At 36.1% G+C, this 13,884-nt stretch overlaps 1 protein-coding gene and 1 long non-coding RNA gene across 2 annotated transcripts in view; both read right to left on the bottom strand.

Moving 5' to 3' along the window:
* The window catches only part of LOC138904135 (uncharacterized), a 51,995-nt gene extending 47,483 nt beyond the window's left edge, over window positions 1–4,512 (bottom strand). Inside the window, exon 1 of the mRNA XM_070192606.1 lies at window positions 4,303–4,512. Coding sequence (XP_070048707.1) covers window positions 4,303–4,512 — 210 coding nt within the window. The remainder of the gene's footprint in view (window positions 1–4,302) is intronic.
* A 7,537-nt stretch (window positions 4,513–12,049) lies between these two features.
* On the bottom strand, window positions 12,050–12,750 carry LOC108945245 (uncharacterized). Its single transcript, XR_001969375.3, has 3 exons — window positions 12,680–12,750; window positions 12,273–12,362; window positions 12,050–12,142 (listed from the first exon to the last, which is right to left on the bottom strand). It is a non-coding gene; the product is annotated as an uncharacterized lncRNA (long non-coding RNA).
* Window positions 12,751–13,884: the final 1,134 nt, after the last annotated feature.

Below are 13,884 nucleotides of genomic sequence, written 5' to 3' on the forward strand. Positions count from 1 at the left end.
AAGTCTGATAGGGTGAGTGAGTCCCTCAATAAACCTCCTCACTCTCTCTCTCTCTCTCTCCCTCCGTAGGTAGTAAAAGGAGAGCATGACGGGGCCAAATCCACGAAATGGGACTCATACTGAGTAACAGTCATACTGCCCTGTGGTAGACGCTCAAATTACTTGCGTAATTCCTCCCTCAGTGTGATAGGAAGGAACTTCTCCAAAAATAGCTGAGAGAATTGCTCCCAGGTAAGTGCAGGCGATCCGACTGGTCGGGTCAATGTATAATTTCTCCACCACCTCTTGGCAGAAACCGTCATCTGGAATATAGCAAAATCAACCCCATTGGTCTCAACTATACCCATGTTCCGCAGCACCTCATGGCAGCGTTCAAGATAATCCTATGGGTCCTCAGAAGGTGTACCACTGAAGTGAACTGGAAAGAGCTTAGTGAACTTATCCAGTCTTAATAAGGCCTCAAAAGACATGGCGGGCCTATCACCGGTTTGTGCCACAATAACTGGCTGATATATCCCAACTGGCGGGGCTGCTGGAGCCTGATTCTAGGGAGCCATCTGCTCCAGAGTGGGAGTAGTGGGAGTTTGTGCTCCTCCCCCAGCCTTTGAAATGGCTGGTGCCACTGGAAATGTACCATTCTGAGCCATTCTCTCCATAAGACTTACCAAACGGACTAGAGCGTCCTGAAGTATGGAGTGGCTATAAATCCTTCCGAGACCTGAACTGGTCCAACTGGTACATTCTAAACTAGAACTTCCTCCTGAAGATCCACCTGAGGTTCTATAACAGGTGCAGCTACTCGAGCTCTGGACTGAGCTCTACCTCGGCCTCGGCCTCTGGCACGACCTCGACCTCTACCCCTGGCCATAGTTGCTACCAGGGGTTCTCGTCCCTATCCATCGGTAGAGGTATTACGTGTTCTCAACATCTGTGAGAGAATAAGAGTAGAATGGTTCAATCATCGATGATAGAATAAAATCGCACGACAGAATAAGAAAGAAGTGATATTGTTCCTAAACTTCATAGCCTCTGAGAGATAAATACAGACGTCTCTGTACCGATCCTTCAGACTCTACTAAGCTTTCTCGTGACTCGTGAGACCTATGTTACCTAATGCTCTGATACCAACTGTCACGACCCGAAATTTCCACCTTCGGACCTTGAGGGCGCCTAACATTTCACTTGCTAGGCAAGCCAACGTTAGAATAATATTAATCAATTTTTTAAACAATATTTAAATTATTAATAATCAAAGAAACAAAAGCGGAAGCAAAGTTTGAAATATAGTAAAATAATCCATAAAAATAACGGTGTCTAAATACCATCCCAGAATTGGTGTCACAAGTGCACGAGCTTCTAGAATAAATACAAATAAAGGTCTGAATAAATAAAGCTGTCTGGAAATAAACACACAGCTAAAGTAAAATAGACAGGGACTTCAGAACTGCGGACGCCATACAATTATACCTCAAGTCTCCTCTGGTAGCTGAAATCCGAGCAAGTCTATGGTACGCCGCTGGGACCAACTCCAAAATCTGCACAAGAAGTGCAGAGTGTAGTATTAGTACAACCGACCCCCATGTACTGGTAAGTGCTGAGCCTAACCTCGACGAAGTAGTGACGAGGCTAAGGCGGTTCACTTACATTAACCTGTACGCAATATTGATAACAACAACAAATAATAAAAATAAATCAGGTAACTCATTTATAATAATTGAAGCCAACTGAGCAGTCATAATCCATATTATTTCAACCAGTTCTGTTGCAACGTGCAACCCGCTCTCACAATATATTCACAATCAATTATGTTGCAGCGTGCAACCCGCTCTCCCAATATCTTCCTTTTAACCAAGTCTGTCATGTATTTATTTCAATCAAGTATATATATAGACTTTTAAATAAGTCTGTTGCGGCGTGCAACCCGATCCCCCAATATTGACTTTTTAATAAGTCTGTTGCGGCGTGCAACCCGATCTCCCAATATTGACTTTTTAATAAGTCTGTTGCGGCGTGCAACCCAATCCCCCAATATTGACTTTTTAATAAGTCTGTTGCGGCGTGCAACCCGATCCTCCAATATTGACTTTTTAATAAGTCTGTTGCGGCGTGCAACCCGATCCTCCAATATTGATTTTTTAATAAGTCTGTTGCGGCGTGCAACCCGATCCTCCAATATATATCCTTTTCAATCAATTCTGTTGTGGCGTGCAACCCGCTCCTCCAACATATTCATTTACCAATTCTTATAGAAGAAATTTTCCCGATAAATGCAACAATTAATATAAAACTATAAGACAACAAGCATACAATAATTATGATTTAATTATGAAACAAACAATGACAAATAGCAAATTATTATGGAAATTAGGGAGAAAATAGGCAGTTTAATATTTAATATGCTAAATGTCAAATCACAATTAAGACAAATAATTCAAATAGCATGTAACAATTAATGCAAGAATTCAAGGATTAATGTTTGACAAAGAATAGGAGAGAAATAATTATTATAATAATTAATTCATGATTTAAAATAATTTATGATTTTTCAAGTAAGTAGGCAAACAGTCAATTTGACGACGTATAGACACTCATCACCTTGCCTATACGTCGTTCACATACATTTCACATAACAAATAATTTAAGGGTTCTATTCCCTCAAGTCAAGGTTAATCCCGACACTTACCTAGCTTTGCAAATTCCAATCAATTATTCAACCACAGCTTTTCCTTTTAAATTTGCCTCCGAAAGCTTCAAATCTATTCACAAACAATTCAATATATTCAATACTAATCAAGGAATTAATTCCATATGAATTTACAAATTTTCAGGATAAAAATACGAAATTCATTAAAATATTCGGCAGTGGGACCCACATCTCAAATCCTGGAAAAACTTGCAAAATTCAAACAACTGTTCCGATACGAGTTCAACCATACAAAATTTGTCCAATTCCGATATCAAATGGACCTTCAAATCTTAAATTATTTTGTTTTTGGAAGATTTTAGAAAATCTGATTTTTCTTCCATAAATTCACGGATTCATGATATAAACGAGTATGGAATCATGAAATATAATCAATATAGGATAAGAAATATTTACCCCAATATTTTCCCGTAAAAATCGCCCAAAAATCGCCTTACCCGAGCTCAAAAATGGAAAAGGGTTGAAAATGGGATTCCCATTTTCCAGAACTTAAGTTCTGTTTCTGGAACTTTTACCCTTCGCTAACGTGGTCAGTGCCTCGCGTTCGTGAAGCACAAATTCCTGCTGACCAATTTTACTCTTCGCGAACGCGAGGGCTACTTCGCGAATGTGAAGCTTGCCTGGCTTGGCCTTCGCGAACGCGAGATGCCCTTTGTGAACGCAAAGGCCATTTTCCTGGCCAACCAGTTTCCCTTCGCGAACGCGGGGATTCAATCGCGAACGCGAAGCTTTGCACCTCGACTCTTCGCGAATGTGTTCCCTCAGTCGCGAACGCGAAGCACAAAAAGTGTCAGTCCAAATTTCCTCTTCGCGAACGCGAGACTCCCCTCGTAAACGCGAAGAAGGAAACCAGAAGCAGATTTCTGCAGTTTTTCTTAAGTCCAACAATGATCCGTTAACCATCCGAAATCAATCCGAGCCCTCGGGGCTCCAAAACAAACATACACCCAAGTCCTAAAACATCATACGAACTTGCTCACGTGATCAAATCGCCAAAATAATACCTAGAAGTACGAATCAGACACCAACTCAAAGAAAGTTTTCAAGAAAACTTTAAAACTTATATTTTTACAACCGGACGTCCGAATCACGTCAAATCAACTCCGATTCTCACCAAATTCGGCAGACAAGTCATAAATATTATAGTGGACCTATACCGAGATCCGAAACTAAAATATAGACCCGAGGTCAATAAATCCAACATCAATAAAATTTCTTAGAAATCATTAAGCTTTCAAGCTTTTAATTTATCATCCAAATTCCATATCTCGGGCTAGGGACCTCAGAATTCGATTTCGGGCATACGCCCAAGTACCAAATCACGATACGGACCTATTGAAATTTTCAAAATACTGATTCGGGTCCGTTTGCTCAAAATGTTGACCAAAGTCAACTTAGTTGAGTTTTAAAGCTCTATTTCACATTTATTCCATTTTTCACATAAAAACTTTTTGGAAAATTTTATGGACTGCGCACGCAAGTCAAGGAATGATAAATGGTACTTTTCGAGGTCTTAGGATATAGAATTTCTTATTAAATTTAAAGATGACATTTTGGGTCATCACACAATCACAATGCATAAACACAGGAGGCAATACGTCCTTTATTAAAGGGATATTAGCTAAGAAGTTTCTTAGCCAATCAACCTCAGAACTAGCTATCTCCAGAGCTACAAACTCTGATTCCATAGTCGATCTAGCAATGATCATCTGTTTAGTTGATTTCCACGATATTGCACCACCACCAAGGGAGAATACATAACCACTTAGTGGATTTTGTTTCATCTGAATCAAAGATCCAGTTTGCATCACTGTACCCTTCTAAACTATAAGGAAATCCACTATATAGGATACCATAATTCATGGTTCCTCTCAAATATTTCACTAGTCCTTCCAATGTAGACCAATGCTCTTTGTTGGGATTATGAGTACATCTATTCAGTCTACACACAACATAGGATATATCAGGCCTTGTAAAATTTATTAAATGCATCAGACTCACAATAATCTGCGCATATTTAGACTGAGCAACTAGGTCACCATTATTCTTTTTCAACTGAGAGTTAGCATCAAAAGGAGTGCTCACAGATGTGACATTAAAATATTCAAACTTCTTAAGAAGTCTCTCAACATAATGTTCTTGTGACAACATTATTCCATCTTCACTCCTTATAACTTTTGTCACGACCCAAAATCTCACCAGTCGTGATGGCGCCTATCTCAATACTAGGTAAGCCGAAAATCTCAATAAACCACCATATATTTTTAATTTGAAAACAAATAATCAAAATTCAGCAGAAGAAATCTCATAATTTCAAATATAACACTCCCAAAATACAGTGTCACTGAGTACATGAGCGTCTAAATAAATACAAAGTCTGACTGGTAAAAATCATTGTCTGAAATACAGAACAGTACAATAACTAAGCAGGAAGGGAATCAAGTTTGCGGTCTTCAAGTAGCTACCTTGGTAGTCTCCAACGGAAAGAACTCCTAATTCTAACAGCCTTCATATCCGGGAGCACCTGGATCTGCACACGAGGTGCAGAGTGTAGTATGAGTACAACTAACTCAATAAGTCACAAGACTAACCTCTGGGCTGAAAAAAATGACGAGCTCCGCAGGTACAAGTATAAATAATGGTACAAAATGTAGGCATGCTTTCAAATTTAACAGTTAAGGCATGCTTTCAAATTTAACAGTTAAACTCAGTACAAGTGAAATAGATCAATATTGCATGATATGAGGAATATGACATCTCGGTAAAAGGGCCTCATGTAAATACTAGTCACAAATTATCTGGTCACTCGATACTGTTTATGGTCAATCTAGCCCAGGGTGTTCCAACCCGTATTTATCAACTGATACAGACAAGGTCCATGTTCAGCTAAACTCATTACAATACAAATAAGTAAGGCAAATCCATGTTCTGGGAAATCTATCCCGAATATATATATAATCATCGTAAGTAAGACAAGTCCATGCCCTAGAAGTCCATCCCGAATATATATAATCATCTGCGCTCACAAGGGGTGTACAGACTCCGGAGGGGCTCCTTCAGCCCAAGCGTAATACAAGGCCAAAAATGGTCTACTGCAGGCGGGCAGTCCCGATCCGTATAATAACAAAGCCTATAAGGCCTGCTGCAGGTGGGCAGCCCCGATCCATAAATTAGTAAAGCCTATAAGGCATGTTGCGGGCGGGCAGCCCCGATCCATATAATAATGATGTATAAAGCCAATATTTGTTGCGTTGCGCAGCTCAATCCCATAAATATCCTCACAAAGGACAATTATTACTGAGTGTGAAATGTATATATTTTTTTTTGAACAATTAATTCAACAACAACACGACCCATGTCCCAAAAATATTGGCACGTAGCCTAAACATGATCTTTAATAGGAGCCTCAGTTCAATTTCCTAACACGAGGAGAATATTCGGATAATAACATGATTCATTAATCTTACAACTACATAGGATTTATTCATGATACAATTTATATGGTGCACATCCACATGTCGCTACCTATCGTGAGTGTCACCTCCAAATAATTTATATCATACCAAATTCGGAGATTCATACCCTCAGAACCAAGTTTAGAAGTGTTACTTACATCAAACCGTATAATTCTTTACTCCGGTATGCCTTTGCCTCGTGAATTTGCCTCCAAACGCCTCGAATCCAGCCACAATTAATTTGGTTCAGTCAACAAAAATTATAGGAAATAATTCCATATCAAAATACTAAATTTTTCACAAAATCCGAAATTACACTCAAAACATCGCCCGTGGAGCCCACATCTCAGAACATGATAAAATTTACAAAATATGAACTTTCATTCAACCACGAGTTCAACCATACAAATTGTACTCAAATCCGACATCAACTTGACCCTCAAATCTCCAAATTAAACCAAGAGGGTTCACAATTTTCCAACTTAATTCACCAATTAAATATTAAAAATAACCATGGATATGGGTAATTTAATCAATATTGAGTTAAAAATACTTACCCCATTATTTTTCTTGAAAATCTCCCAAACATCGCCTCTTCCCGAGCTCAAATCCGTCAAAAATGAAAAATGGGACGAAGTCCCATTTTCAGAACTTAAATTTGCTGCCCAGTCATTTACCCTATGCGATCGCGGCAAAACACTCGCGATCGCGAAGCACAAAATTTTTCTAGCCCCTTTTTACTCTATGCGATCGCGGCCATTCTCCCGCGATCGCGAAGAACAAATTCCCCAACAGCCTTGTCCAATATCTTCCGGGAAACCTTTAGTATAGCTATTATAACCTTTTGTACACAACTCCAAATGACAAATGGTTTACATTTCTGAAAACTAGACACAAAGGACTACAACTTTTATTTTTGAATCATCTACAAATTCCTTATAGACTACGAGATATAAGCTTCCAAAGTCGGGTCAGTGCAGCAGAAAATTTCCTCTACGCGATCGCGAAAGGCCTTCCTTAATCGCAAATCACTGGCCATTTTTTCCCATTTTGTGCTTCGCTATTGCAGCCAAATCCACGCGATCGCATAGCATACTGCTGTAGCCAAAACCAGCAGCTTTAAATGGCCTAGAAATAGTCCGAAACTCACCCGAGGCCCCCGGGACCTCAACCAAATACACCATCAAGTCCCAAAATATCATACGAACTTAGTCGAAGCCTCGAATCACATCAAACAACGCTAAAATCATGAATCGCACCTCAATTCAAGCCTAATGAATTTTGAACTTTCAAATTCTATATCTTGTGCCGAAATACATCAAATCAATCAGGAATGACTTCAAATTTTGCACACAAGTCATAAATGACATTACGAAGGTATTTCAATTTCCAGAATCGGATTCCGACTTCGATATCAAAAAGTCAACCCCCCGGCCAAACTTCCCAAAAATTCAACTTTTGACATTTCAAGCCTAATTTCACTACGGATCTCCAAATAATTTTTTGGACACGCTCCTAAGTCCAAAATCACCATACGGAGCTATTGAAATCATCCAAACTTTATTCCGGGGTCGTTTACACATAAGTCACTATCCGGTCAACTATTTCAACTTAAGTTTCCAACATGAAATTTATTCTTCCAAGCTAACTTCGAAATACCTTAAGGTCATAAAGAAATTTATTTAATTTACAAACTTTATTTTCTTGTCCAGGAATGACATAGCCTTCAGGTTGAACCATATAAATTTCTTCTTCTAAATCACCATTTAGAAAAGTTGTTTTTGACATCCATTTGGTGGATAAAAAGCTTACAGATTGAATCTAAGGTAATTAAAACTCGAATATAAGAAATTCTAGTCACCGGTGCAAATGTATCAAAATAATCTATATTTTATTTTTGAGAAAATCCTTTTGCTACTAACTGAGCTTTATATTTATCTAAAGATCCATCATGATTAAATTTCTTTTTGAAAATTCATTTGCAACCAATAGGCTTTGCACCATGAGGTAAATCAGTTAAAATTCATGTACTATTTTTTAAAATAGAATCGATATCAACTTTTATTGTCTCTTTCCAATATTTAGCATCTGAAGAAGATATACCTTCAAAATAATTTGATGGTTCATTATCGACAAGAACAGTTTGAAAATTATTTTCATAAGAAAAATATTCTTTTCTAGGCCTTTTGCTCCTTCTCAGTTCCTCATTAGAGGTAATTTCACTATTTGTTTCAACAGGTGTATGAGAAATTTTATCAGACAATGGATAAATATATTCAAAGAACTCAATATTCTTTGTCTCAATTATAGTATTGCAATAAAGCATATCACTTTTTAAAATAAGAGCAACACTATGTTCAGCATATCCAATAGGCATGCAATCAGCAGTTTTAGAACCTATTTTTCTCTTTTTAGGTTTAGGAAAAAGAACTTTAGCAAGGCACCCCCACACTTTTAAATATTTCAAGTTAGTTTTATAACTCCTTCACAATTCATACGGAATTTTGCCAGTTCTTCTATGTGATATTCTATTTTGTAAGTGACGTGCAGATAAAATAGCTTCACCCCACAAAGTATCAAGAGTATTAGAACTAACTAACATAGAGTTCATCATCTCTTTCAATGTTCGATTTTTCCTTTCAGCTACTTCATTTGACTTAGGTGAATAAGGCGGAATTACTTCATGAATTATTCCATTCTTTTTACAAGATTCATTCAAAGATAAATATTCTCCACCTCTATCTGATCTAATTCTCTTGATTTTTCTACTAAGTTGATTTTCAACCTCAGTTTTATAAGAAATAAAAGCATCATCTTTATTTCTAAGTAAATACAACATAGTATATCTAGAAAAATCATCAATAAAAGTCACATAATATCTTTTACCACCTCTAGTCATAGTTTGCTTCAAATCACCTAAATCAGTGTGAATTAAAGATAACAATTCAGTTTCTCTATTTATAGAAAAATAAGTCTTTCTAGTACTTTTAGCTTCAGCACATGTTTTACACTTGTCAATATTATTTGAGTCTAGACCAGATGTTAATCCTAGTGACTGCATTTTTTTTATATACGCGACATTAACATGTCCTAGTCTAGCACGCCACAAAGAAAGTGACTCAACCATATAAGCAGAAGAAGATGCATTTTTATATCTAGTATCAAAAATATTAAGCACAAATAAACCATGGTTATAATATCCATTGCCCACAAAAATATTATTTTTGGTCATTACGACCTAATCATTCTTGAAAGAAACCTTCACTCCAACTTTTTCTAATAATCCCACAGAAACCAAATTGGTTTGTATATTAGAACATACAATACATCACTCAATACTAGAGTTTTACCAGATGTGAGTTTAAGAAGAATTTTTCCTTTCCCAAGAACGCGAGTTGTTCTTGAGTCACCAAGATAAATAGTTTCTTCTCCTTCCTCAACTTGGGTGTAAGACAAAAATTTATTTTTGTTTGCACAAATATGCCTAGTAGCACCAGAGTCTATCACTCAATTTCTCACATTGGCCACATTATTTATTTGGAAAATGACCGCAACAATTATATTATCTGCTTTAGTCAAATTTAATTTTGACTTAGCGAGATTGTCATTTATCTCAACTCTTCTCTTGCATTAATGTGCATTTTTCTTGAAAATTTTAATATTAGCATTGGATATATAACCATGTCTATTTACATACCTGTATTTTGACATTATTGTCTGCCAAAGTTGTGGATGCAATAACATATTTGCAACACCATGGATATCTGGTAGGACAACTGGAACAGTAGCAGCAGAGACAATACCAAAATTAGTAGCACTATCAAAAATTTCTGTAGTAGTATTACTTGCCATAGTTTCTTAGATTGTAGGGAAATGACAGCGAAAAATAACGATAATAATACTGCAATAATATTATTTGTAAGCAGATACACGAACTGGCTTGAGTCGTGCCGAGCACTGTCCTAAGAAACTATTTCAGTAATGTGAAATATTTTCCCAGGATTAAACAAGCTCATCTCTATTTATTTAGAGGATACAGGAATCATCAAAATTAAATAATAAATTCGACTATTAAAAGAAGGGAACAAAGAAAGTAGACTATAAAATTTTGAGAAGGAAAGAAAAGGAAGCCGAAGAGGAACAAAAGGCAAAGTAAAAAATGCTGCATATTTTTTATGACTAATTTGAATACCAATTTATAGGCTTTAAGAGAGGTTAGAGCATGTCTTGAATGATAACACTTGTCTTGAATTTCCGTTGCAAGATTGCCACACTCATCTCTTCAATGTCACTTGAAAGGACATTTGTCTAATTTTTGAAAATACTGCCACATCTAATAGAGCTCAATCACCACCAGTATAAAGTTGAAACAATAAAATTTCATAAAGCCAAATAGGCCTGGTTATATATATTGGGAAGAAAATACTTTTTTTTATGAAGAAGGCAAGAATAATACTTATAAACAGATAATAAATGAAGGGGAATAAAAACTCAATGGAGGAAGAAATAATCTTAACATAAAAATTGTTTTTCCAAAAGAGAAAGAGACATAAATATGCAAAATACTCATAATTTTGAAGACAATAGGAAAAGAGTGGAAGAAAGCTAACAGCAGAATCAGAGTCACTTGTTTAACCAGGAATCACTAACATGATGGGACTTTTATTATCACTCTCAACTCCATCAAAACCTTCTCCGAATAAACTTTTAACTAACAATAATAACAACAACGTCTCAATTCTAAACAAATTGGAGTCGACTATAATGCCATATTCCCCATTTAAATTCACCTTAGGAGAAGGAAAGGAGAAATTGATGCAATTTACTCCATCATGTAAAGCAGCATAAGTCAAAGAATCACAAACTCTTCTACTAAGTAGTTCAAAAACACTCAATTGGTCTGGCGTAAGCTTGTAACTTACCACAAGTACCTATCAAAGTAAATGTTTTTCCATATGGTAGCTCACGTATTCAAGATATGTTCATCATAACAGATTCCAAATGCTATCAAATGGCAACCAACAACAGAAGCCAAATCCACCCTTAAAAACAGCTACTTCAATAATCTAATGAGTAGAACCAAAAGTTTAACGGCCAAAAGCTAAATATAATACTTCTTCCCCTGATTTTCTCCTTAAACAGCCAAAAATTTATTGATCAGTCTCCTTAACTCGATTATTTTATACACTCTCTCTTAAGTATGGTTCTCTTTTTTTTCTTAATTAAAACGTCTTGACTTGATGCAACCACTAGGAGTCTAGCACTACACTCCAAGCTGTATTGGAGATTTCGTAGGCAATAATATCACATAATTAACCCACATCAATTCCTAGTTTTATTTCGTTATGGCTGTAGCAGAAGCCATTAATTTTTTAATTTTTTTTTCATTTTCCCCTGCAATTCTCAGCCAATGTGTAATATCTGTGCATCTCTTGTATCACTTGGTTCGCCTGGAATTGTTACAAGAGTTTATGTTCTATGGAGTATGGAGTATGGTTTAATGCATTCTCTTATTCCCGCCATTCCCAACCCGATTTGACCCGTATAAGTAGGGGTGTCAATGTATATTTAAAAACCGACTAAATCGACTGAACCGTACCGTATACCGTATATTTATAACCTTACTGTTATAGTGGTTTAAGTTCAATTATTTTAATGTGGCAAAATATAGTGTAGTGGCTTTACTATTACAATGTATAACAGTAAGATTGGATAATCCATATTTATAATTTTGGAATGTGTTAAAGTCTTTTTTCTTTTTAAAATTTCATACCAATCAAAAACAATCATATAAATGAAAGGTGGTAAGTAATGTATCGTTTTAATGTACAATAAGATCAAGCTTGTAAAACAGATTATCCAACATAGATGAGAAATGTTCGTCATGAATTATAGATAGGAGTATAAAAAATGTAGTTTATCATCCACATTCCTTAGCCAATCCAAAGCTATTGTCCCACCATCAGACGTGTGAAATATCTCTCTGGAGGCAAGATTTGCATTAGTTGCTATAAAAAAATGGAGCTCCAAACGACCAAATTAACAAAGAACTGTTGACACTTGAACTGGGGGAGAAACTTATATTCCATAATTTAAAGTCTGTAAATTGTCACCTTTGATAATTGCAAACAGGTGCCCTTCCAAAGAATTGTAAAAAGACAGTCTGAAGATGAGGACTACAAAGCCATGGAGTGGATGAAAACCTGCATTGAGCAATAGGATATATTTAATATAAAAAAGTAACGCCCGGTGCACTAAACTCCCGTTATGCGCAGGTACATAAAAATATCGGACCACAAAGGTTTATCGTACGTTAGTTAGAAATAAATGAATACACTAGATTGTTTAAGGCTGAATATCGGTAACACTTACAATAAATACAAAATGGTCTATTTTCACTGATTAAATATCACCGTAACATTATTCCAAAATTCCAATATATATGATCAACGATTGAGAAAGCAGAGTATATGTTAAGAAGATTTCATTTTTTTTCTTTACCCCCTCTTTCATTTTTTACCTGCCATTAAGAATTTTGTACTTGGGAACAACTCCTAGATACAGCTCACAGCTAGAGTTAAATGTCAAAGAAGTGAATCTCTAAGAAATGATAGAGAAATACAAAGAGTAAAAATAGGAAGCCCAAGAAATAATGAGAAATGGGTATCAAGAAAGCAGCTTTAAGCAGAAGCTCATATGGGGATTCAGAGCTTAACTCAAAGCAATCCGTTGAGATCTAAAAAGAATGAAAAATCTAGAAACGCTCATGAAGAAGAAGATTGTTGAGCAACCAATGGTTAGTTAGGCTCAGTAGCCAATAAGGAACTCGAAAAGATGAACAAATGTCTGAGCCCTTTGGAATTCAAGACGTGACAAATTATATTGTGCAAGTAAGAAATTAACATACAGTAGTAGACTGTTTGACCAAAAAAAAAAAAAAAGCAGTAGACTGGATCGAATATAGTAATAGAAACTACATAAAAGGGCCAAATATATCTTTGTACCGTAAGAAAAGGTTTAAATATACCCCTTGTTATACATTGAGTCCAAATATACGTTTGTCATTATACAATTGGTTCAAATATACTTCTCTTTCGTTAAGTTTGTTGAAAGTAGACATCCAATCTTACGTTACACTGACATTTGATGAGGTGGATGCCACATGGCTTGCCACCTTAGTGCCCCTAACTAATTTTACCTCTCCCTTCTATTTTTTTTTCACCACTAAAATTTACTTCCCCTCCACCACTATTGCCACTATTACCGTTATCATAAAAAATATTGTATTTCAAATTTTAATCTTTTATATATGTATTAAGGGCGCTGAGGTGGCAAGCCATGTGGCGTCCACCTCATCAAATGTAAGTGTCACGTATGATTGGATGTCCACTTTGGACAAACTTAACGGAAGAGGAGTATATTTGAACCAACTGTATTACGACATGGGTATATTTGGACCAAAAGTATAACGAAAGATATATTTAAATATTTTCTCATAGTACGAGGAATATAATTAGCCATTTTCCGTAGAAACTAACATATAGTGAATTTCCTAATATTCTATTGCTCTGGGGACATTAGATAAATATTAAAGTGGCCGTTTTCTAACTATTTTTTTGGAAAAATTTCAGAGAAACCCTCTAAGAATGATCATGTAAGAATTACTTACTCAACCAACTCAATGAACCATTGCCAATAGCTATTTCCAACTATTGTTATAATGTT

The sequence above is a fragment of the Nicotiana tomentosiformis genome, chromosome 1 (genome assembly GCF_000390325.3).
Source record: "Nicotiana tomentosiformis chromosome 1, ASM39032v3, whole genome shotgun sequence".
NCBI classification, from domain to species: Eukaryota; Viridiplantae; Streptophyta; class Magnoliopsida; order Solanales; family Solanaceae; genus Nicotiana; species Nicotiana tomentosiformis.